The 24614-nt window shown below is 40.6% G+C and overlaps 1 protein-coding gene across 3 annotated transcripts in view; it reads right to left on the reverse strand.

Moving 5' to 3' along the window:
* Positions 1–8354: 8354 nt before the first annotated feature.
* Positions 8355–24614, reverse strand: part of Cacul1 (CDK2 associated cullin domain 1) — a 58716-nt gene continuing 42456 nt past the window's right edge. The window contains exons 6-10 of one of the 3 annotated variants that reach the window (XR_005287683.1): positions 20924–21013; positions 17096–17234; positions 12918–12961; positions 9086–12574; positions 8355–9006 (exon numbers count right to left, since the gene is read on the reverse strand). Coding sequence is in view for 2 of the 3 variants with exons in the window: in XM_038349252.1 (XP_038205180.1) it covers positions 12372–12574; positions 12918–12961; positions 17096–17234; positions 20924–21013 (476 nt within the window). In the remaining variant the exon portion in view is untranslated. Of the gene's footprint in view, positions 12575–12917; positions 12962–17095; positions 17235–20923; positions 21014–24614 lie in introns of all 3 variants that reach the window. The other 2 variants (XM_038349252.1, XM_038349265.1) reach the window with 2 other exon arrangements.

Here is a 24614-nt window from a genome sequence, read left to right on the forward strand (position 1 = left end):
TTTTGAGATTTATTTTTATGAGCGTTTTGCCTGCATGAAAGTATACTTGAATGCTGGTGTACTCTGAGGCCAGATAGAGGGCATTGGAGTCTCCTAAAACTGAATTTATAGCCAGTTGTAAGCACACTGTTCTGGGAACCAAACTTGGATCCTCTGCAATAAAAGCAAATGCCCTTAATCACTGAGCCACCTCCCCAGTCTTCATGCCCGATTCTTCAAGGCAAATATGAGACACAAACAAGAAAAAAGAGTTGTGACCCAATCAAAAGAAATTCATGTTAAGGATACTTTGGGATTATTAGATTGATGTGGAATGTCCTTCAGTATATGTGTTGCCTTTATTGGTTGATGAATAAAGTTGTTTCAGCCAGTGGCTTAGCAGAGCAAAGCCAGCTGGGAAAATTTGAACAAAGGTATAGAGAGAGAGTAGGCAGAGTTAAGCAGATGCCAGCCAGTCACTGAGGAAACAAGATATGTAGAAAGCAAGGTAACGCCACGGCCAAGTGGCAATACACAGATTAATAGAAATGGGTTAAGATGTAAGAGCTAGCTAGAAATATGCTTGAGCCATTGGCCAAACAGTATTGTAATTAATATAGTTTCTGTGTGATTATTTGGGGCTGAGCGGCTGGGAAATAAGAACATTAGATCTAGAGGTTTTTTGGGTTTTTTTTTTTTTTTTGGTTTTTTTTTCTTTGACAAACACTATGATCAAAATCAACTTGGGGCAGAAAGGGTTTATTTGGCTTCCACATCACAGGAAGCCACAGCAGGAACTCTAGACAGGGACCTGGAGGCAGGAACTAAAGCAGAGGCTATGCCAGAATGCTGCTTTCTTGGTTGCTCCTCATGGCTTGCTCAGCCTGCTTTCACGCCAGCAACACTTGTCCAGGTGGCGCCACATCTAGTGAGCTGGGCCATCCCACTTCCATCACCAATTAAGACAATACCCCACTGACTGCCCTACAAACCTGATTTTATAGGGACATTTTTCTCAATTACAATTTCCTCTTCCCAGATATGTCTGGGTTTGTGTCAAGTTGACAAAAAACCAACCAACACACTATGTAGCCAAAATGACCACCCATAAAAAAGCTAGGAAATAAAAACCCCAGAATAAGTTTCTTGGTTGGTTTTTAAGCTAGTGGTAAAGACTGTTGCTATCTATTCAGCAAGATCAGATTACTGGCACCAAGAAAGATGAAAATGTACTAGAAAGTATTTGAGAAACACCTCTACAAACCAGGCAGTTGGAAATGAACATTTCTTCTAGAAAGCATAGCTATTTTGCACTCAAAGGTATCCATGAGATGGCTGTTTTTAAGCATGAAACGAGATACTAAGTAACCTCAAAATCAAGTCTTAAGAAACTTACCTTAAAACCAAAACATTGAGATTTTTGCACAAAGTGCAAAGGAAGGAGTTTCAGAAATAAAGCATGTTGAAGGGATCAGGATGTATGTAGTTGAGTGGTTCTCAGCATGACATTAAAACCAAAAACCCCTTCCAAAAAACTGCTTTTTAAAGTTCTTAAATGTTGTGTGTGATTAATTTTAGTATGATGTTTTTATTTACAAGTTTTCTTAAATGTTGTGTGTGATTAATTTTAGTATGATGTTTTTATTTACAAGTTTTGAAATAATAAAGCGTGCTGGCTAGTTTTCTGTCAACTTGACAAAGGCTAGAGTCATTTGAAAGATGGAAACCTCAACTGAGAAAATGCCTCCATAAGATCAGGCTGAAAGCAACTCTGTTGGGCATTTTCTTAATTAGTGATTCATGGGAGAGGGCCCAGACAATTTTTGGTGGTTCTATCCCTGGGCTGGTGGTCCTGGGTTCTATAAGGAAGCAGGCTGAGCAAGCCATAACGGGAATGCCAATAAGCAGTATCCCTCTATGGTCTTCGCATTGGCTCCTGCCTCTACATTCCTGCCCTGCTTGAGTTCCTGCTCTGACTTCCTTCAATAATGGACTATGATTTGGAAATGTAAGCTAAATAAACCCTTTCCTCCCCAACTGTTGTGTAACACAACTTTTTCTGGGAAGACACAACACACATATCTACTTACCCAAGATGGGGATTCTGTTAGAGATTGGTATCTGCTCAGGACTTCCAAGACCCAGAGGGACAGAGGACAGGGAATAAGAGACAAAGACAGAAGATAAAGGACAAGGGAGAAGGTGAAGGGAACAAAGAAGAGGGGGCAGGGATATTTGTCCTAGAGGGGACAAAGTATTGCCTCTGGATAGAGAGGAGACAAATGGCAGTTTATAAATGTAAAAGGGGAAACCCTGTGTTAGGATGAGCTCTTTAATTTTAACTGGGCATGTTAATTAGGTGAGCCAAAAGGGGCTTTTGACTGATGAACTTCTATACTTTGATATCTAGACCTTGGAAGTCAGCCTCAGGAGGAGGAAGTGGCCAAATAAGTGAATAGACTTTGGTGGCTAGCTTAAGGAATGTAATGTGGCCAATTTTGCCAAGACAGAGAACAGTGGGGAGAAGGGCAAGGACTGCCAGAGCCATGTGCTTGAGTGGACTAGTGTCCCTCCATTCCCACCTTTCTATTGGGTTTCTGGGTGCTGGGTAAGTGGGCATCATTCTCTCCGGCTACTTCCTGCTGACACTGGGTCATCACTATCAGGAAGCTGGGTGTGGGTCAAGGTTTGGAAGAGTAGGCTGTGTCAGTCAACGTCCAGGTTCTTCCGCAGAGACATCTGAGGCCAGGGAAGTGTAGTCTGTGGTGTTGGACCAGGATGTAGATTCAAGGAAATAGTTGGGACTGGCACTGGAGTTGCCGAAGTTATGTAGTTGATCTGAAATATGTTGGAACAGATAGACTAGGACAGAGGTAAAGTTAAGGAGTTTAGAAAAAAACTATCTTATCTTGGTTATATATCTGAAACTGTTAGTTTCATTGTCCTGGTAGTTGGGAAGAGACCGGGAAAACAGGGAGACATCCTACCCTTAGGAACAGGCAATAGGCATAAAAACAGGAGTCTTAGAGTTCTTGAGAGGAGCAGAAAATTTTACATTAGTTATGTAAGATTATTGGGGAGCAATTGTTATCTGAAAGCAGAGTTTGGATGTATATGAGAGAAGACAATTTGAAGGGCTTCTGTTACATCAGAATAGTTTTTCCTGGAGTAGGAATATGGACAATTGGGGAGGATCTTGGCAAATGGTGAGAGGGATGGTCTGTAACAGGGTTTTGGGGGTTGTTGTGAATAGATTGAGAGAATTTGGCTTTGGTTCCCAAAAGGGAACTTGGTCAAGAGGACAGTCAGAAGAGGGGGTAGGGCATTAATAACTGGTGAACCGGCAGTGAGGGTCGGGGGCATTAAATAGAGGCACAAAGAAAGCAGTGGAAGGAACTGAAGGAGTATCAGTGAAGTTAGGGAGAGACTCTGTTGGATGACCTTGACCCAAGTGAGGGCTTGGCCATGAGAGGGGGGAAAGGCAAGGAGGGGGGCAGGCAGAGAGGAGATGGCTTAGGTTTAGTTATGTCTTGGAACTGGGATTGGAATTGGGAGTACAGGATTTATTTAGAGTGTCTGATGTCTGAAAGTGTCTGGACAGTTCATGAATTTAGGGAAGTCAGATGGCGGTGGATGTCTGGTAGTCATCTGACAGAAGAAAAGTATGACTGTCAGAGAGAGATGAGATTTGTGGGGAACAGGTGATCTTAAGAGAACAGGAACTTGAGGATGAGAATGAATATAATGGAAGGGTCTGTCTGACAGGAAGAAGCTGTCATCATATAAAACTATAAGCAGAAGTATCTAGAGAACCCTCTTGTGTATGAGAGGGTTGCAGGAAGAGGTCTTTGTTTTTGGACAGGAATGTAGAGGCTCTAAGGGGCATTGAAGCAAAGGTTAAGTAAGCAGGGGTTGAAGGGAGGACAGATAAGGAAAATGAGTGATGATTTTCTAAAAAGAGAAGTTTGATAGTGGAAGGGACAGGATGGTGGGGTCCTTTGTACATTAGAAGTTGAGGGAGAGGGTAGTGGGAGTGGGTTGTGAGGTGGCACCCCGAATTTACTTGCTAGACTCAGAAGTTGGCAGAGAGGCTGTGGCAAGATTGTGTGTAGACAAGGAAGTCAGCCTTAGACAGTGTTATATAGAGTTTTGGAGAGGTAGGTGAGTGACAAGGACAAAGGTCAGTCTTGGGAAGTTTATGTACTTCAGAAGTGTAAGACTGGAAAGGCTGGAAAAGATCTGGGAGGGGGAGGGCTGGAGAAGAAAGGAGAGCATTTTAAGTTTAAGGAATTGTTTGTGGATGGGAAGGAGGTGATCCAGAACTGGCTTAGTACAGGAAATGTATGTTTATAGGGATCTGTGAGTGGAGGAAATTAGCCATAAGAACATAACAAAGATAAGGTGTGGAGATGGGCAAAGTAGTTTAAAGTGAGGTATCTATGGGTTGGTATGTGAGAGAATTTACGTCAGGTGACCCGTAGAGAGCAGAATTGAGCTTTAGAAGGTGAGACCCAGTAACTTATGGAGCTGAGGAAAATGAAGAGTAACGTGTTGTCAGACTGTCCATCAGAGAGGGAAAGATTGCAAAGAAGGATGTTATCTGCACACTGAAGTAGGTGGGAGGGAAAAGCCAAGTCTGTAGTGAGCACCTGACCCAAAAGGCAGAGACTGTCTCTAAATCCCTGGGGAAGGACAGTCTAGGTCAGTTGTCAAGATGGTTTAATATCATCTAAGTGAAGGCAAAAAGGTTATGGAAGTCAAATCCAGGAGTACTGAGAAGAAAGTGTCTCTAAGATAAAGAATTGATGGCTTGAGAGAGATGACTTAGTGGTTAAGAACCTTGGCTGCTCTTCCAGTGGACCTGGGTTCAGTTCTCAGCACCCATATGTCAGCTTCACAACTGTCTATGACTCCAGTTCCAGGGAATCTGGCACCCTCGTACAAACATACATACAGATAAAACACCAATGCTCATAAAAATAAGTACATCTTAAAAATAAAAGATTTAGGATTGAAAAATAAGTGGTGTCAGAAAATGGAGTGGATAGCATAGGGGTTAGAGACTCGTGGGTGTTAAGGGACAAGAGCTCATGGAGCAAACAAGGGACTGGACTATGTGGATGTTTCCGTTAGGTTTTGGACTTTGTTCTGGGAATATTGTAGGGTGAGGAGGTGTGGCATAGAAACATTGGTTTCAGGCCTAGGCAGAAGCTAGTTAAGGGAAAGGGGTATTGGAATTTAGAGAAAAGGGCAAAACTTAGGCTTGAGTATGATAGAGAGGACATCCTTTCCTAGTAAGCAATAGATGGGAGGCAATGAGGAGGAAAACCTTGAAAGGAGCCAGTTAAGGAAGTCTGGAGGGACGTGGAGGACTGGCTGCATATTCTGACTAAGGGTGAGGGAGCAGCATAGAGAGGAGGAAAGGAACTGAAACAACTTTTCATATACCTTAAATTGCTTTCTTGGATGCATTAATGACTTTCTCAGACCATCATGACTTACTTAAACTTTCATATCTTCAGACTAGGTAGTCCAAGAAAATGTGCTTTTATTGGAGTTAGTTACAGAAGCAGAATGACTCACCCAGACAGCTGCATCACCAAGGCCCACTCCAACATGGGTGACAGTTCACAAGAGCTGGGAAACCTGGAGCACACTGCACAGCCTGCAGGCAGCTCAACAGGCTGGAGGGAGTCCTTTCCAAAGTGACTCTGGTCTAGACAGAGTCTTCTAGAAAGCCAAGCTGGCTTCTACTTCTTCCAGGCAGCTTGTCTGGTCAGAATCTTCTTTGTATGTCTCCCTTTTTAAAAATAGCTCATCTTGTTTTGAGTCTTCTCTGCAGCTTAGCTTTTTCCTCTGAGGGGGACTCAGCTTTTATTGTTTACTCTGGCAAAGGGTGACCTAGGGAATCCGGTCAGTTTTAGGGACTTCCTGAAGCTACTCTGAGTTTTTGCCTTTTTGTTTAAGGGCCTTCCCTGTAGGGTGGAATGTTTTAATTTTGGAGGAAACTGTTACACGACACCAACTTGCTTTTGATCATGGCTTTTCAAAATAGCAACAGTAACCCTAAGATGAAGTTTAAAAAATAGTTTGTGTCCAAATGTATCCTGTGCACTTATGCCAGGGTTCAAAGTCATCAGGGGATGACCCCAAGTGTGGCTCCTTGTCTTTCATCTTGTATTTTTGAGGCATGGTCTCTAACACTGCAATGCCAAGTTAACTGGCTGTCAAGTTTCCAGGGATTCTCGAGTCTCCCATCTTGCTGTAGGAATGCTACCACACACAGCTTTCACAGGTCCTCAGGAGTCAGACGTCAGCCATCACAGAGCATAACACACTAATGGGTGATCTCCTCAGCTCCAAACCATTTTTGAATTGCATGGCTCAAGTTCCTTAAGAACCATTTATTTGGGGGGTAGGCAATTCCTTTAATCCCAGCACTAGAGGGGCAGAGGTAGGTGGATCTCTGAATTCAATGTCAACCTGGTCTACAGAGTGAGTTCCAGAACAGCCAGGGGCCAGAGAAACCCTTCTCAAAAAGCAAAAAAAAAAAAAAAAAAAAAAAAAACATTATTTTTTTAAATAAAGAATACCTTTAAAAGATACAAATGCCACCCACAATAGTTTCACATACGTTACCTCATTTTTTTCTTTAGTCTTCTGTGTACTAGCATGTGAGTAAACAATTTGGGGGTGGACAGATGGCTCAATGTTAAGTGTATACTCCTTTTGCAGAGGACCCGGGTTTGGTTTCCAGCACACACACACATCAGATAACTCATAACTGTAACTCTAGCTTAATGGTTCTCATTTCCTAATGCTTCAAACCTATAATACAGTTCAAGTTCTGGTGATCCCAACCATTTTTGTTGCCACTTCATAACTGCGATTTTGCTAGTTATGAATCACAATGATCTGCTATGCAACCCCTGTGAAAGGGTTGGAACCCAGAGGTCGAGAGCTGCTGCTCTAGCTCTAGATTAGAGGTCCTCTTCTGATCTCTGCATGCACTATACGCACATGGTACACATAAACTCACGGATCCGTAAGTGCACACTGAACACTCCATGCAGAACAAAGGCCGATGACAGCATGTCTACAGCATTTGTATCTCATGATTATGTCTTTAAAAGAAACTTCTCCATTCCTAGGGGTGGGGAGTCATACTGTCTTCTTTGTGTTGTGCTTTTTAAATTTAATTTTAAGCTCATCTGGGCTTTCTTTGATGAATGGTATGACAGCAATCAATTTAATTTTCTCCAGCAGTTTTCAATGAATAATTCCTTATGGCCAGAATAACTTTTAAAAGCCAGTGTTAACACATGCCTTCATGCCGGGCAGTGGTGGCGCACGCCTTTAATCCCAGCACTCGGGAGGCAGAGGCAGGCGGATCTCTGTGAGTTCGAGACCAGCCTGGTCTACAAGAGCTAGTTCCAGGACAGGCTCCAAAGCCAAAGCCACAGAGAAACCCTGTCTCGAAAAACCAAAAAAAAAAAAAAAAAAAAAAAAAAAAAAAAAAAAAAAAAAAAAAAAAAAAAAAAAAAAAAAAAAACCAAAAAACCAAAAAACAAACACATGCCTTCATTCCTATTTTTACCCATTTCCTATTACCCCATCTATGTTTACACTACTGTAACTGTTTTAAATTTAATTGAACTTTTGAAAAATGTGATTTTTTTTTTTTTGGCACAGCCTTCTTTTTCTTTCTTCTTTCAATGGGTATTTTCCTATTTTCATCTGTTACACTTCCATATGAGGTTTTACATCAATTTAAAAACAAGGGTTTTGGCTTTTGGAATGGTTTTGTATAAATTCATATATTAATCCAAAAGGAAATGACATGTTTATAACAGTCAAAATGTTCTTATTATCAAATGCTTATACGTTTCTGGGCTTCTCCATAAAGAAAATCATGCCCATTATATATGCTTACAGTAATGTATACACGTAACACATGTCTAAATCACACGTGTACATAATACACACAGTATATTCACAAATATATACTAATCCACAGTACATTCATTCATACTTACTATAAATACCCAGAGTACATGTGTGCACATATACTATATCACCTACAGCATGCGTACACACTATACCTACAGTACACTCATACGCTACACGTACAGTACATGCTCACATACACACTATATACACCCACAGTACATGTCTGTGCACACATTACAATGCGTAAAGCACATGTAAACAACAGTTTTGTAGTCACTGACCTAGAGGTTGAGGCTGACTGTGTCTGAGCTGTGGCTACCATGTTACAGAGTGCCCTCCCTTTAAGTGGAACTCAACATGCATGTTCCAACAGTGAACCAGGTATCAGAGCCAGGACATTTGCACAAAACTTATAACAAGACAAGTTTAAGGACATTTGTACAAGATTTATTTTTCGTTAACCACAATGTTTTAGAGTGAGAATATACACCCAATACAGAGGAGTGATTCACAATCCACCAAATGTTTAGAAGGAGAGAGCCCAGGCCAGTCGCTTTGTGCCCCAGCTCAAGAAGTGCTTCAGTCGTGTTCTGTGCGTGAGGAGAGGTGAAAGACAGTACCAGATCTGCCATGTCATATGACAAATGGTCGGGAAACTGGACAGCAATGCCTCGTTCGCTCTGCTATGCTTGTGGGCGGCAAAGGCTTGGTGCCTGCAGAGCATTTGTTTGAGCCACAGTCCCTCATTTTTAAGTGACATTAAATAATTTCTCCATAATCGCACGGCTGTAACACTGACAAAGACAAAGAAGAGCCAAGGGCGCTGTAAACCATTCACCCAAACACACCCTGGGCGAACATTCAGTCTCACTGCACTTAGTATAGTCACAACAGTTAAATGACATATAAGAACCAACACAAACTATTTTTTTTCAAACCACTCAACTCTTAACCCCATGCTGACGACTTTCCCAGAGGTGCGATCCATCAGCACTCTTCTGAAAATGAATCAAGTCCAAAGTGAAATGGTTCTGTAAAACAGCAGGTCCCGCAGCGAGGTGGCGGGCCCCTCTGTACCTAAAGTGAAGTTCTTTACAGCAGAGAATGGTTCTGTAAAACAGCAGGTCCCGCAGTGAGGTGGCGGACCCCTCTGTACCTAAAGTGAAGTTCTTTACAGCAGAGAATGGTTCTGTAAAACAGCAGGTCCTGCAGCGAGGTGGCGGACCCCTCTGGAAAGAGGTTCAAGTTAAGGTCTCAGTTAGGGTAGAAGGGAGGAGGCAGTGACTACAGTTAAGTAGCAGGGGGACCAGAGAGGAGACATTTCCTTTGGGAAAGAACAGGTACCTTCTTCCAAATATCCTGGGAATCAGAAACCAAGGGAAATTTTTATGTGGTAATTAAAGCACAAGAGCCATTTCTCTATGAACCTCTGCAACTTCTCGTAAAAATGAACTTTATTTTGCACAGTTTTTCTGAACGCAGTAATCACATCAGAAAAGGTTCTCTACACTGAGTTTCAGCTGTGTCAGTTACCGGTGTCACATTCTAACTTTGAATTTTAAAATCCCCTTACGAGACCTACCACCTGGACAAAAGCAAATATAATATTCCAAGCTACGAGCTCAGGGGATATACCATAAAAACAAAAACAAATAAAACCCCCAAAACTCTAAACACTCTAACAGTTGGATAGCTAATGCAGGCTTTTAGTTGTTTCTTATTAGCTCAGATTAGTATATTCTATGAATATACATTCATAGAATAATGCTTAGTTTAATGTTGGCTGCTTAATAATTGAATCTTAGCTCAAGGGCAATTAACCAGAGAAATAATTAACTACTGTGAGAGGAAACAGAACAAAACAAAACAAACACAGCCTCAATAAGACAGAAAAATCTGGAAGTTATTTACAGGAGAACCGAGAGGTCATTTAAACACTATGTGCTCCTCTTCCCATGACCTGCAGAAACCAGTTTTGTTTGCAAGCTCACCATGGCGTTTGCTAGTAGGTGTATGAAGCCTCTTGTGCAGATAACCTTTGATGATGTTTGGTCTATACAGAGTACATTGAGGAGTGTGCAAATTGTTCCTGAGGAATCATTCATGTGTGCAAATTTGCAACCTGACAGAAAGCAAACAGGGGGGGGGGGGGGCAGCAGCTTCACAGGTCTGAGCACTAGAGACATATATGCAGTGTCATGACCAAGGGCACCCATTCCTCTGCACTTTACACCTACACACATACCAACTTCATCCTAGCAAAAAGAAGAGTAAATGACTTGTTATGGGAACCATAAATGTTTCAGTAACTAGAAATAACGCACAATTTGTGGCTTTCTTTTAAGGGCTTACTTTCAGGCAAACGCACACTTGCCAGCTTAGCCAAATCAAATGCATTACAATGACTGGCTAACCGATCTATATTATTTGGCCTTTTAGGATCTGGTTAAGCAGTCCTCAGCAGGAGCAGAAAAAGTGCACACTGCACTGGCAAGAACACAAGTACACATGAAAAGAAAACATTTCCTGGAAATACTAAGTGGGAGAGAGCAGGTTTTTATTTCCTCATAGTTGAGGACTAAGAATTCTGCCAAGATTTCAATTAATAAGCAAGGCCAATTTCATCTTGAGTGAGTTTTACAAACTGTAAGGATCACATTTTCCCCCACACCTTTCAGCATCTGCACAGTTGTAGCCAACTCTAACTCAAAGAATTTCACAGGCTTTCCCTGCACATTTTGTGCTAACACAGAATGAGTGTGATTACTTCTCCATTAATTTAATAACACAAAAGCACCCACTTTAATGCCGATTTACATAATATAATGCTTTTTATAGGGAAGGTTCTATTAGAGATAAAAAAAAAAAAGAGTACTCTCTTTCAGGGGAGGAGTATAAATTAAGACACTGAGCTACTTACCTATGTTTCAAGAAATGTTCCAAGTTTACTGTTAAAAATATTAAAGCCATGTAGAAGAAACCAGTTCCAAATGATATTACAACCCTGTGGCAAACATCCCAACAGAAAAGCAAACTTTGGACTTCTTGATAAAATGAAAATTTCCCTTGCTATTAGAGCAGAAAAGGCTGTGCAGGCCACAGTAAGAGCCTGCCTGTCCCTACTCTAGGTTCTTCAATATAACCCAAATGAAACTAAGTCAATTAAAGACCCCACAAACTCTACCAACTGCAGAGAAGTACCCAAAAGAGCCAAGCTGTCAGCTCTTACTATTCCTCCCCTAGACATCATTTACAAATCCTGAACTGCTATCGGGCAACGTTCTTGCCGCTGTATCCCATTTCTACCTCTTCTGCCCACTGAGTTCCCAGCAGTAGCCTGAGGAGGCGTTCTCTGAAGGCTCAGAATCACTGTCTGCTAAAGCCCGGTAAGCACAAAGCCAATGCTCACTTCACATTCAAGCAAAATTGAGGAGAAAAGTATTTTCCTTCACCATGTCTATTTTTTGTTTACCACTGAAAAGACACCTGAAGTAAGCTTCAGACTTTTGTGAGGACCCAAAGAGCACTGTTGGTGCAGTGAGACAGAAAATCCGGCTTTATCACAGCTGAAGGAAGCCTGCAAAAACCAGTGCAAACTCTCCCCTGCTGTATTCAAATATCAAACATGATGTTTACAAGATACAGGGCAGAGTTGACCTTTTACAAATACTAAATGCATCCATTAAAACGAGATGGACCAAGAACTACTCACCATATAACTAGAGGGATTCAGGGAGCAGCTCCCCCTGTTGGGCAATCTCTACAGTAGCACAGCCCTGGACCATGGCTCCACCCACACTACAGAGGCTGGTAACTTCAGATGAGGAGATGGCAGGAAGGAAACCACTCAGTAAGAGTTGGTCCCCATGAGAACTGGGACAGAAGGTGAATTCTGACCCCTATCCATTTCCTCAAGCAGGTCCTGCCAGAAGGCCACACCAGAGGCCTTGGTGGGTCAGTTTGCGATACCAACTTCTCCAGGAAGCATTGTGAGTTTGCTGACACGGTCACACAGTTGAAAAGTGCACAAAGCTCAAGGCACAAAGTTGAAAACGTGAACTGATGGGGAAGTTATAGTGAAAGCAGCTATTAGCATTTTCCTCCATGAGACTAGTGCTAAACACAGACCGATTCTGAATTTAAAACATTGTTTGGGGCATGGGTGAAAACACTGTACTGTAGCATCTGCTTGGTTTTAAAGCAAAGATATCTTGACATGAGGCACCATGTGCCTAGTCTACAAAAGAACAAGACAAGTGCTTAAAAAAAAAAGATTCTTTCATCTTTGTATTTTTTGGAGGAAGCGGGTTTGCATGTTGGGCTTCACTTAGCAATGGCCACTCTCCAAGACACTTGCTCTGTAGATAAACTTAATAAAAGATTGTCCCATTTCAAAATCACCCTCAAGTCTAGCAGCAATTGTTTTTGTTAGTTCTTGTTTTTTAAAACTGAAAATCAAAGAAAGAAGTGTGGCATCCTCTCTGAGAACAGCCTTTGACAGAGCTCCTGAGTGGTGCAGGCCCCACTGTGCCTGGAACACTGTCTGTAGCGCCAGTGTCTTCTCTCCGGGAGAAAAGCCCTTCAACAGTCACTATCTGTAGCCCCTGGAGCCTGCACAAGCGGATGGGCTGTCTGGAAAAAAGGCCAGAAGAAGAAAAACCATGAGAGACAGAGCACTCTGTTCACACAAGCTATTTCTCTCCTGATCCCCACCTCCTGATGTGTTTATTTTTAAAACTTTGAAAAATAACACAGTTCTGAGAGACCTGAAAAGGAACCAATATCACCAGGAATTGACCTTGGGGCATTATCCCAGAGTCTTGGTGGTCTCTTGGCACCTGCCTGATCCCAAGGCCAGAAGAACTTCAATTTCCCAAGCCATGCTGTACCACCTAGACCACCAACCCGACCCCATGGATTCCACACTTATCCTCAGAAGCTGGCCCATATCAAAAGCCCATCAAAACAGGAAAAGCATCATTACTTACTATAAGCCAACTCATCCCCAGCTCTCTTCCGGGACTGGTCACCTCTAGGGATCAGAAAAGAGAAAGAAGTCAACAAAACTGACTGGTTTCTTTACACACAAAACCAGCAGAAATAAATCGATATATGTGACAGTACAAACAGCAAATGCTGTTCTAACCCAACAGCCTGTTTAAACAGACATTAAACATCAGCTGAGTCTTTACCCCGAGTATTTGTACCTCAAGGGTATGTAGTCTGTAAAACATAGAAAGTTATTAAATGGATGATCATCTATAAAGACAGTTTACACTGAGAACTAGAAACAGGTGGAAAGTAAAATATGTCTTTGACGACAACCCTGGGTTCTGTTAATATTATCTCCAAGAACCTGCACACAGTAAACAAACTTTAAATATCAAACAGAGGGAAGTTAAAAATCTTGCCCTCAAGCCCCAAACTGAGACCCTCAACACCATTCGAAGTCAGAAACTAAGGTGTTTGCAGACCCTTGAGGTGGAGAGCACAAACCTTCAGATATCGTGCCCAGTCTAACTTCACAAGGTTGTGAACAAGCCTTCGCCTCCTATGAATCACACTCTGGCTTTCTGACTTCAGACACTAACCAAAAACTCCAGTGCTTAAGCAATGAGCAGTAATGGCTCCACTTGTCTCAGCCAAGGGTGCAATCAATCCTCCTTCCTGAAATACTTTTTTCTTAGCTTCTTCTGACCCTCTCCCACCCACTGCTGGTGTCCTTTGCTGCTCTGATTAACACAGCCATAGGCCACCTTTAGTTCTCCATATATATTCTTCTCTTTCTTCTAAGATGCAGACCTTGCCAGTCTGTAGCTCGGAAATTTACAGGCAGTTCTTGATTTCTGTCTGCTTGAGATCTGTAGGTTCAGTATTCTCATTATTAAATACACACTGAAAACTACCATTCCCAGAATATAACGTCTGTTCAGCTCCATCCCCAAACCTTCCTCAGGCTTGTATTATTCTTGACAAAGAGTCAGAGTGAGCTTATACAAGGTATAAGATAGTTCACACCTCTGATTTAAAATCAATTCTAGTTCATCTCCCAGCACTGTCAGGCTCTGGACTAAATCTCCCACCTCATTTTCCAGCGCTCACCACCTCTGCTCACTTTGGGGTGGTAATCTTTTTCTGCTTGCTGCTCTCTTCCCAAGGTGGTTACATAGCCTGTCTCTTCCTCCTCACCTCAGCTCAGTCATCCCCTTGGAAGCCAGCACCACGGCACTGAGAACCCTAACTCTACTTCACTCTCTACGTCTCTCACAGGGCTTACTTACTCGAAACTGTATGTACTTCTGCACGTAACAGCAGAGCGTAAGTACCATGAAAGTGAGAACTGCCTGTCTTGTCTACCCTAGTGACTCAGTGTCTAGAACATAAGAGACACTGGCAATCTATCTGCTCAATCAACAAATTGGTTAAGAATTCACAATCTCAGATGATTACTAAAAAGCTGACCTGAGCATCCCACATTTCCATTAACCAAACAATAAAATAATATCTGACTACTAAACCAATGCTAATTTTGAAATGTTCTAAGATTTTGAATAATTTCCAGATATTCCAAGTTATTCTTTCCCTTATTTGGTTCTAAGCAAGACAGACATCTCTTGCTAATCTAAGGATCCTTGATGATTGGCAGAGAGACCATAATACATGATTGGAAGGTATATGGTTCTTTACAGTGAGCATCTAAAAGAAATTCCACTGTATTCTCCAGGAATAGTCCTAAGCAGCCAACTTTGTGCCCTACCAAATCCAGCCGAGCAACTTCTTAATAATACTGATTAAAACTGAAGATTCAAAACTTTTTATTGGAACCTCTACTTCTAAACAAAGTATCCATTCCTACCTCCTCTCTCGTTAAATAGAAATCGAAGATCTACCAGTAATAGGCAAGAGGAAAGTAATGGATGCAGATGCAAAAGACAAAACTGATTAGTGAAGTCTGCCTACTGCACACTGCTCTGCTATGAAATGGAAAAGCCCAAATCCAGGGGCCTCCCTCTCAGGTGAACAAACAACAACAAACCAAAAACACCAGTATCTTTACAAGGTTTTGCCATATTCCAGAAACAGAAGTCACCTCTTCTCAGACAGAACATCTTATTTGCCCTTGCAAAATGTTTGGTGGGACTCTAGGCTGACCTGAACAGTATACTCCAGCCAAGGGCCCATGTTTTCTGTTTCAAGGTATTTCTGACAGCAGACACCAACCTATCCTCCTCTCCAACCAATTCAATTACCCACAAGAAGATCGATCATAATGCTTCAAGGCTACATTACTACTCTAGTTTCAAAATAAGTCTTCCCTGTACTTCCATGCATCTAAAGAGCTATTGCAGAGGAGCATGTATCTGAAGACATTTGCATAGTATGTAAAAACATTTCAAACACTTGGACACAAAATGAAGAGCTTCGAATCCCAATAAAGAACCACAAACTTGATGAAATAAAACTCACAAATTATTGCTCAAGTCCAAAGAGGCAATCCAAAAAGTTATCTGAGAACCTGTATATTTTGGGGGTTTCTCCCCTTTCATATCAGTGAACACTATGTCTCTCTAAGACAATCCTAGCTAGATAATGACTCAAGAGATCATCAGTCTGACAGGGTATTCCAAAGAGGGCCCATGACACAGAGACAGGCTTGTAACAGGGCTGAGCATGGCAGTCCTTTCTGATAGGTGGTTAATAAGCCTAAAAGTGGGTCATAGGATGTCAGCTCTGGCAGAGCCTACTCTGTTCAAAGTTCCTGTCAGAATCACTTAGAAGGGAGAGTTTAATCCTCACAGTAAATTTGTAATATAGTGTCAACTATAGAAGTGGCTTAAGTTTGTGCTACAAGACATTTCAATTTTACTGCCTCTTAGAATACAACCTAATGTTTAAAACTCAGTCAGAGGCTGTTTTAAAGATGCTGTTATGAGTGGTAACAACTGTAATTTACTTCAAAAGCCTAAGGCAGTTCCCTGATCCCCTTGGCCTTGGCAGCACAATGCTCCAATAGTTCTCTGAAAGCAAAAGAAATACCGTGTGACGCGCTTCCAGAGTCAGCCACCCATTTCACCCCAACCCAACTCTGACACGAGACACATCACATGCATCCGTGAAACTGTCAAAGAACATGGCATTAAATGGCTTCACTATGCACAAATTACTTCAGTACTGGAAGATACAGGATTCCTCAATCTCAAACAGAAAAGCTACCTCTTACATTCAAGTAACACCTGCCTGCATTGACACTGTGGTGTAAGCTACTTGAGGGGGACTAAGTGACCAGTGGAATTCTCAGAACCTCCACTACCTCATGACTGCTGATGTCACCAAGACCACAACACAATGAAGTCCAATCTGTGGACAGACATCAACAACAACATTTCCTTTCTTTCTTAACCTGAAACAAATTAAGTAAGCAACCATGGTAAAGGCTGTTTTTTGTTTTGGTTTCCTTTGTCTGTTTCTGAAATTCAGTTTGGCCTCAGAATTTTTTAGAGAAATGTCCATCCTGTCCCATCAGATAATCAAGATTCAATATGCTGCTTGGGTCCTCATTTTCACAAGTTTCCTTAACACTAGGTATTCAGATACCAGAAGACAGGAGAGACAGATAAACATGAAAGTTATGAAAATATAAGTAATTAGTGTGTCCTTGACTTCCTAACATAATCAAGTACTTTCCCACTGGAAATTACCAGACTTTTATATTAATTCATTCTAATTAAAAAGATAAAAGACCTGTGTTTACTGTGATTTCTCTGGGGTACAGCCATAATAAGGAATTGCAAACATTTTAGAAAAATAAACATAAACACCAAAAGCAATGGACAGAAAATTTCTGGACATTTATAAAGAGAGACTCTACTTTTTAAAAAAAATTAGATTTAGAGAAAACAAGAAAACATGACAATAATGTTTTTGCGTTGTTTCAGGATTAATGTGAGAGACTAACGCGGAAGAAAGCCTTGTCCCGTCTAACTGTTCTTTCTTCAAAATGCACACAGAAATGCACAGCTTCCTCCAGCTTAGCACCCAGCTGGCAATGTCCAGATAAGGACCCCCCAGCTCCGGGCTCTCAGACAGTGATACTCGACACTCTCTCTAGCTAAGCTAGAAGCCTGGGAAAATGGGCTATACTGTCACTAAAGGAAAGCCAACTTGCCTGGTGAAACCATTCTGTATAAGTTCTCTTTGAAGCTTCTGATCTTGAGCGGCATATTCAGACAGTTCCGATTCCACAGCTGGAGGCAGTATGTTTGGAATAAACTTAGAAAACAAAGTCGGAGCCATCTGAACCCATTCTGTAAAGGGAAATATATGATTTGTTAAGAAAATAATAAATTAAAAAAGCAAGTTTCTTATTTAAACAAGAATATATATTAAACCAAATGGAAAAAAAAACAGTCTAGCCCTATTTTGGTGAACACACAAAAATGTATATTTTTCTTTCTAAAAAGTATGAAGAAAATTGACGTTTTTTACATTACTGATTCAAGAAAATTAAATGAAAACCTGTAACTTTTGAATAAATCTTGCAAAAAAAATTATAGAGATGTAGGAAAACACAAATGAGATTACTGGACAATGCCAAGTGGAAAAGGATGTGCAGAAAAGCAGCTTGATGGCAAAACCAGCTCTCTATGAGCCATTAATTCAAACAAGAAACCAGTCCCAGAACACAGCACTTCAGGGCGAACAATAAGTATAACCAGAGAGGAAAAAAATCCAAGTGGGGCAAGGAAGTGGAGAACTAGTTAGTGCTTTGCAAATAAAAATCTCTTTTGATCCCTGTTAAATGACAACTGTGTGGGAGTGGGAATACAATAGTAAAGTAAAGAGAATTATATGGTTATCAAGAGAAAGACCAGAAAAAATAATCTATAGAAAATAAAAGAGCAAAGAGAGGACATAGGGATATATTTCTACCAGATATAACAAAAACTTGTAGCCGGGCGGTGGTGGCGCACGCCTTTAATCCCAGCACTCGGGAGGCAGAGGCAGGCGGATCTCTGTGAGTTCGAGGCCAGCCTGGTCTACAAGAGCTAGTTCCAGGACAGGCTCTAAAAAAGCTGCAGAGAAACCCTGTCTCGAAAAACCAGAAAAAGAAAAAAGAAAAAAAAAAAAACTTGTATTAGAGTGTTTGTACAAATCAGGTTCAGAGAAAAGACAGGATGAGCCAGGTGGTGGTGGCACACACCTTCAATCCCAGCCCTCGGGAGGCAGAGGCAGACGGATCTCTGTGAGTTTAAGACCAGCCTGGTCTACAGAGTACATTCCAGGACAGTTGGGATTGTTATACAGAGAAACCCTGAATCAAAAACAAACAAACAAAGACAGGAATGAATTATCTGAAGAAAAAAAAAAATACACAGCATCAAGGTAAAACCCACGTGCACACTGGTCAGGGTGGCACTGCACCTGGACTTCCTGAGTAAGGTCTTCCGTGAGCACTATTTCAGGTTAGGGCTTTCAAAATGCCCCTTTATAAAAATCCTGGCTGTTTATACTGAAAGAAACATGACAATGCTCTATAAAGCCGGCAAGCCTTCTTTAAAAACTGCAATCTGAATCTGAAAGCCCACATTTTTGATTCTCTGTGGCAGTGGCCAACAGCAAGTAACAAGTAGAAAAACAATGTGCAATTGCAGAAGGGCTAAATGAGAGGAAACACGCAAGAGCCGGAAGCAATGCAGGCCAGCCACGCTGCCCTCGATAGAACCACGGCAAATGCTCACAGTGGTGTGCCCGTTTGGTATGTGGCTTGGAAAAAGTCATTAGAGTATTCTAGGCAATGACTAGCCAGCCAGTCTGAGACTCCAGAGGCTAAATCCTTCCTCCAGGTGGTTTATCTTCAAATAGTCGTTAGTAAAGATAATGAAATAAAAGTGCATATATTAGATGAAAAGAGGCAGAGTAAGTGAGTTTTTAAAAACTGACGGAAAGTTAACATCAATGCTAAATCCTCTAAATTGCCAGTGGGTGAGGGCAGGGAGAAGGCTGCGGACCTTCCAAGGTGACTGAAATGTAGCACAGAGACTAGCGTGATCGAGGACACCTGTGGCAGAAGCGTCTCGGTTTCAAATTCAGCTTCTGAAACATTCCAACCTTAATCTGCCAGGTGACTAAACTTTATTAGACCAGGAACATAATGGACACTGGCAAGACATGGAAATGTCAAAACATGTTTGATAGCATCTCTGAACACGCCTAGGGTAGCGAAAGGTTAGTCTGTGATAAAATTCACCTTTTGAAAAGGACAATTCTCACAGAATTCTCACAAGGAGTATAAATCCTATTACCAGAGCTCAACCTGGATAAAATAGCATTTAGATAAACAGGCACCTAAATTTTTTTCTACCCATACTGATTAGCTTTATTCTGTAATTTTGCTGCATATATTAAAGGCCATGGCTGATGAACCTGCCTACTTAGGAGGCAGAATTTGTCATTCTACACTGGGAAGACTTCCAACATAAAGAAAAACATCATTCATAATCTAGTATACAAAAAAATTCATGAGGATTCTTAATAACACTATAGGAAAATGAAATTCAAATATCAGAAAAGCTAGAAGAAAATAGCTTACTAGAAAATGTAGTAAAATATTTTTAACTTTATAAAATTACTTGACCCAAATGATTAGTGTTAAAAGTTACAACGAATAAAGCTCAAGATGAAAGCCAAAGTTAGATAATAAACATGAAAACTCTACAAGTCACTTATCATTTTATAGTACCTCAAGAAAAAATAATTTCTTGCCAGACAGTGGTGGCAAATGCCTTTAATCCCAACACTTAGGAGGCAGAGGCAAGCAGATCTCTGACTTCGAGGACAGCCAGGGCCACAGAGAAACCCTGCCTCAAAATATTAATAATTTCTTGATAGGAGTTTCACTTGGTTCTTGGTTCAAAATTTATTTTGAAGTGTCTTTTAAATCAATTATTAATTCATCAAAAATAATCACCAAATTCAAGTGATGAGTACCAAGTTAAAAATGCTTATTACTGGTATCAGGTTAAATTCTTTTTTTTAAGATTTATTTATTTACTTTATGTATATGGATGCTCTGCTGACTTTATGCCAGAAAGGGGACCAGATCCCACTAGAGATGATTGTGCACTGAACTCAGGACCTCTGGAAGAGCAGCCGTGTTCTTAACCACTGAGCCAGCTCTCCAGTCCCCAGGTGAAATTCTTCATTCACATTTTATTTCTTTGGATCTTCAGATAACAAAATTTCACAAAACAGTAATTTCTGTACAAAATAAATAAAGTATCTTTTGTGTTTACTGATTATAGGACAATGTTTTAACCTGAGATTTCCACAAGCTTCTCCTGTGGGCATGTTGTAAATGGTTAGATAACTAATTCGGTGGCAAACTTGATGCCCTACAAAGACTCTCTGAATTGCTTTGCACCCACCATGTTTTTCTATGAACAGGCACAGTAAGTCATTTACAGGCATCCCTTGTGAATATGGGCACTGCTTATGTTTCTTCCCCCAAATTCTCATGACATAACTTTATCAACTGTTCTAATCCCTTGTCAGTTATATAATGAGCTAGGTGGTGTCATTTGAGTGTGTATTCTTACACATACTTACAGTGTGAGATCAAAGAGAAACTCCATAACTACAAACAATATTCATTTTTTTGCTTTGTTAGTTATGAGGCTTTCAGGCTGGCTTTAGAATCACCCGTCCTGCTTCAGTTCACAGATGACTGTACTTTCAGCTGTCAGTACAGCAAATCATTCTGTGGATCTCTCTCAGGTGCTACAAAAACCAAAGCAGCTGCTTTTCACTGGTAGAAAACGAGTTCCAAGCAAGTCCTAAACCAACATTTCACACAGATTTGAGTTCCAGGATTTTTACTACAGTAAACCCAAATGTCATTTGGCCTTAGAAAGCATGTAAAGAACCAATGCCCTTTGGAAAGGCTGCAATAAATAAAAACACAGGCCCAATCCCAACAGAAATGACAGGTGTTTACCTGGTCTGAGAGTGTACAGGCCTTTCACAATATTTGCCATAGTTGAAGGTGTGACCTGAAATGGTGTTGACTGGGCTTCTAAAAGTAAAGCTGGAATAAGAAGAAAAAACAGGTAAAAAAAAGAAAAAAAGAGAAAAAGAAAAAGAAAAGAAATAAACAAAAATGAAAAAGAATAAAAAAAGGAAAAAGAAAAAAGCATGTAACACTTGCTAACAGTCAAAATTTCTCTCTATTAGTATTTTCAAGGCCGAAGAGGTAAACACCACAAGAAAAGAGCAGCACAAGACAGATCAAAAGTTTACACATACAAAACGATTACAAAGCCTTTAGCACAGCACTCAATAAAACAGGAATCTGCGCTGGTTTGCTGACTAGAAAGTGAAGCAGTGCAGAGTCTGAGAGAAGTAAAGCCTTCTAAAACCAACAGAACCGAGGGACATAGCTCAAAGTGCCTGCCTGTGTGGGGAGAAAACAACAGGTGACCCTTATTTCTTCAAATCACCCTCATCTCAAATGCTTGGATCAGAAGTTGTCTTGGATTTTATTGGCTGAGCATCCCTAATGCAACAAATCTAAATACTCGAATTTCTGTCATGCTCAAAAAGCTATAGATTTCAGCTGGGAATGGTTGCACATGTCTTTACTCCTGGCCCTCAGGAGGTAGAGGCAGGCGGATCTCTCTAAGTCAGAGGCCAGTCAAAACAACATAGTGAAACTCCCTCCCCATCAAATACAAAGTAAATTATAGATTTCAGAGTACTTTGGACTTTCAGGATTAGGGAAACTCAACCAATAGTAATTTTATAAACTGTATCAAAGCTTATTTTCCCAAATGCCATAGCTCCATCTTTCTACAAAAAAAAAAAAAAAAAAAAAAAAAATCATGCAAAAGGGCAGAGATGATAACTCACCTTTTCTACTTCAACTCTGAACAGAGTCAACTTTCTTTTATATTACCTACACTTCCTCCATTTTTAAAACAAGGAATTACTTCAATAACACTTCTATTAATCATTAACATACTAATTCCATGTCTATTGGAAGAGCAAGTGCCACAGCCCTGAAACAGTTCATTTTTAATTCGTCTCTCAAAGGTTAAACAAACAAAAATACCCACTACAGAAATATTTACTATCCAAAACAAAAAAGGGGGGGAGGAAAAAGAAAGAAAAAGAGAAAACTAAATGGTGGGATATTTATATAAGCCAGGTTTGTAGTTAACTATTTTCCTTTATCCTTGTCTTTTTAAAAATGGAAATATCTCCTTACACTTCAAGGATTTGGTAACATCAGACATAGGGTATGACCTGCTATGGAGTCTGCTAATAAAGATCACCACAGTTGCTCTGTTTACTCTTCCCATCTCATTATCCAAATATAATTTCGATTCTGAATAACAAATTTTAAGGATGACAAATGTGAACTGTCATAAAATCATGAAACGTCAAAATTTAATGTTTAAATACTGAAATTCTAAATGCTGTGTTCTGAAAGCCATAGGTACTCAGCATGTACCCCAAATGTAACTGCTCTTTTTACCAATCTAAGTTCTTAATTTTTGATCAATACCTGAGGTCTTCATGCTTAACTACATCCTCAATATGTGGCTAAGTACTGACCTCAACAACCCTACCATAATTTCTATGTCAACCTAACAGCTATGAAGAAATGGCAAACTTAAAAGACATACAAGGCATATGAAATGTGCATAAATAATTTGGGGCGAACTATAATTATATTCAAAGAAAAAATATTACTACAGCTGGGGTGCAGTTCAGTTTGGTAGTGTTTGCCTACCACGCACAAAGTCCTGGGTTTGATCCCCAGCACCATGTAAACCAGGCATAAAACGTGAAAGGGGGGATCAGAAGTTCAAGATCATCTTTAAGAGTTTCAAGCTAGCCTGAGCTACAAGAGACTCTATCTCAACAAAGCAAACAAAAGAAAAGGTTATCAAGAGCTGGTAAAGTACTTTAATAATTTGATAGCACCTTCTCTTCTCTATTTATACTCTTGGGAGAAAGTTTAAAGGATTCTCCAGCTTTCTTCCCCCTTAATGAACTGGGATTTGCTAAGAATGCAAGGGGTGGAGTGTTTACTGCACCTAGCAAATTCCGGCTTTAGCTGTCTTTGTTTGCTTTAACTAGAAGAGCATTTCATATGGTTAGGAACTTGTTTTCCCTCTGAACCCTATACTCACTCTTCTTTCACCACACACATCACCACAGAGACACTGCTTTTACAGGAACTGGAGCTAGTAAAGTGTTGTTCTTAGTAACTGGTTTCTTCTGAAAGTCATTTATCAAAGAACAGGGTGCTTCAACAATTCTGTTACTCACAGAAGTGTATCAACCATAGGGTGTTCTAATCTCTCTTCTCATGTTATGGCATTAAACTCTGGCACCCAATGTGGTAACTAAATTAACTTAAAAACCTGAGAGGGCTTAAAAATAAGGGAAAGAGTTTAACACAGCTTTTTGCTGTTTGCTAGGACGTGCTGTAGAGAGATTTCCTGATTCAGCAATAGCAATGGAAAAAAGCCACGCCATTTTAAAACGTGGCTTCCTGGGCACTGCTGCAGATGCAAACTCCAGCTATGGAGCGTTTGTGGACCTGGGTCCTGAGCTCCCCTGATGTTTCAAAGATTCCTTGGTGCTAAGATCTTGCCAAGGGTTTTCTTAAGTTTTCATTACATGTACTTACAGTGTGTGTGGTGCACACACGTGCATGAATGTCACTGTGCATGTGTAGAGATCAGAAGACAACTTGAGAGAGCCACTTTTCTTTCACTCCTACTCCAAGGATTAAGATCGCCAGATCTGGCAGAAAGCAGTCTGACCTACTGAGCTGTCTCACTACCTTCACTGTCTAGAGGATTCTGACATCATACTTTCTCTGGAAATGTCCAACATGATTATGAACATATTTATTCTCACATGTGCTCAATACAGCACCATTTAAATACTTCAATTAACGTAAATTCTCCTAGCTCTACATTCAGTTTAATTCAAAGTGAAAACTATTTTCTAAAGAAAGCAATTTTGTTACCAGTTTTTCAAGGACACATGTATGCAATGACCATGCACTGTGCTGATAGAAAACCAGCCTCACCTATAACAGAAACTCCGTTTCTTATTCACAAAATAATTCATGAGCATGAGGACATCAAGTACCAATCTGTCTTTAGCACATACTCTTGCCTTATTAGTTTAAGATATGAACTCTCACACCCTAGTTTGAAATACCCTTCCCCATTGAGAGATGGGGGTCCATGATCTCCCCCAGTAGTCTACCCAATAGAATGCAGGAAATCTTTCCACAGTTCCAAGTTTCTACTTTATGAACCTTGGAACATTTCACTATTGGAGAAAGTCTAAGAAACTAAAAACTGCACTAATTTAGCAGTCATGCCAGCCAGCAATGGAAAGCCCCAGCTAGGCCACATCAGCCAGTGCAGAGCAGAGCAGAGAAACCGCCTCACAAGAGCCCTTTCCAGAATATACAGCAGATTAAAAGACAGTGCTGGCCGGAGCTACTGGACTTCCAATTGACAGTTAATGGAACAGTAGCATGTCCAGTGTGCTGAAGGCCAAAGGAAGGAAACCAGTGCTACAGAAACGACTACTGTACATTAGTATGGACTTTGGTTTATTGATACAAGTTTAAGGTCAATTTTGTTATATGTACTTTT

The sequence above is a fragment of the Arvicola amphibius genome, chromosome 1, assembly GCF_903992535.2.
Source record: "Arvicola amphibius chromosome 1, mArvAmp1.2, whole genome shotgun sequence".
Lineage (NCBI taxonomy): Eukaryota > Metazoa > Chordata > Mammalia > Rodentia > Cricetidae > Arvicola > Arvicola amphibius.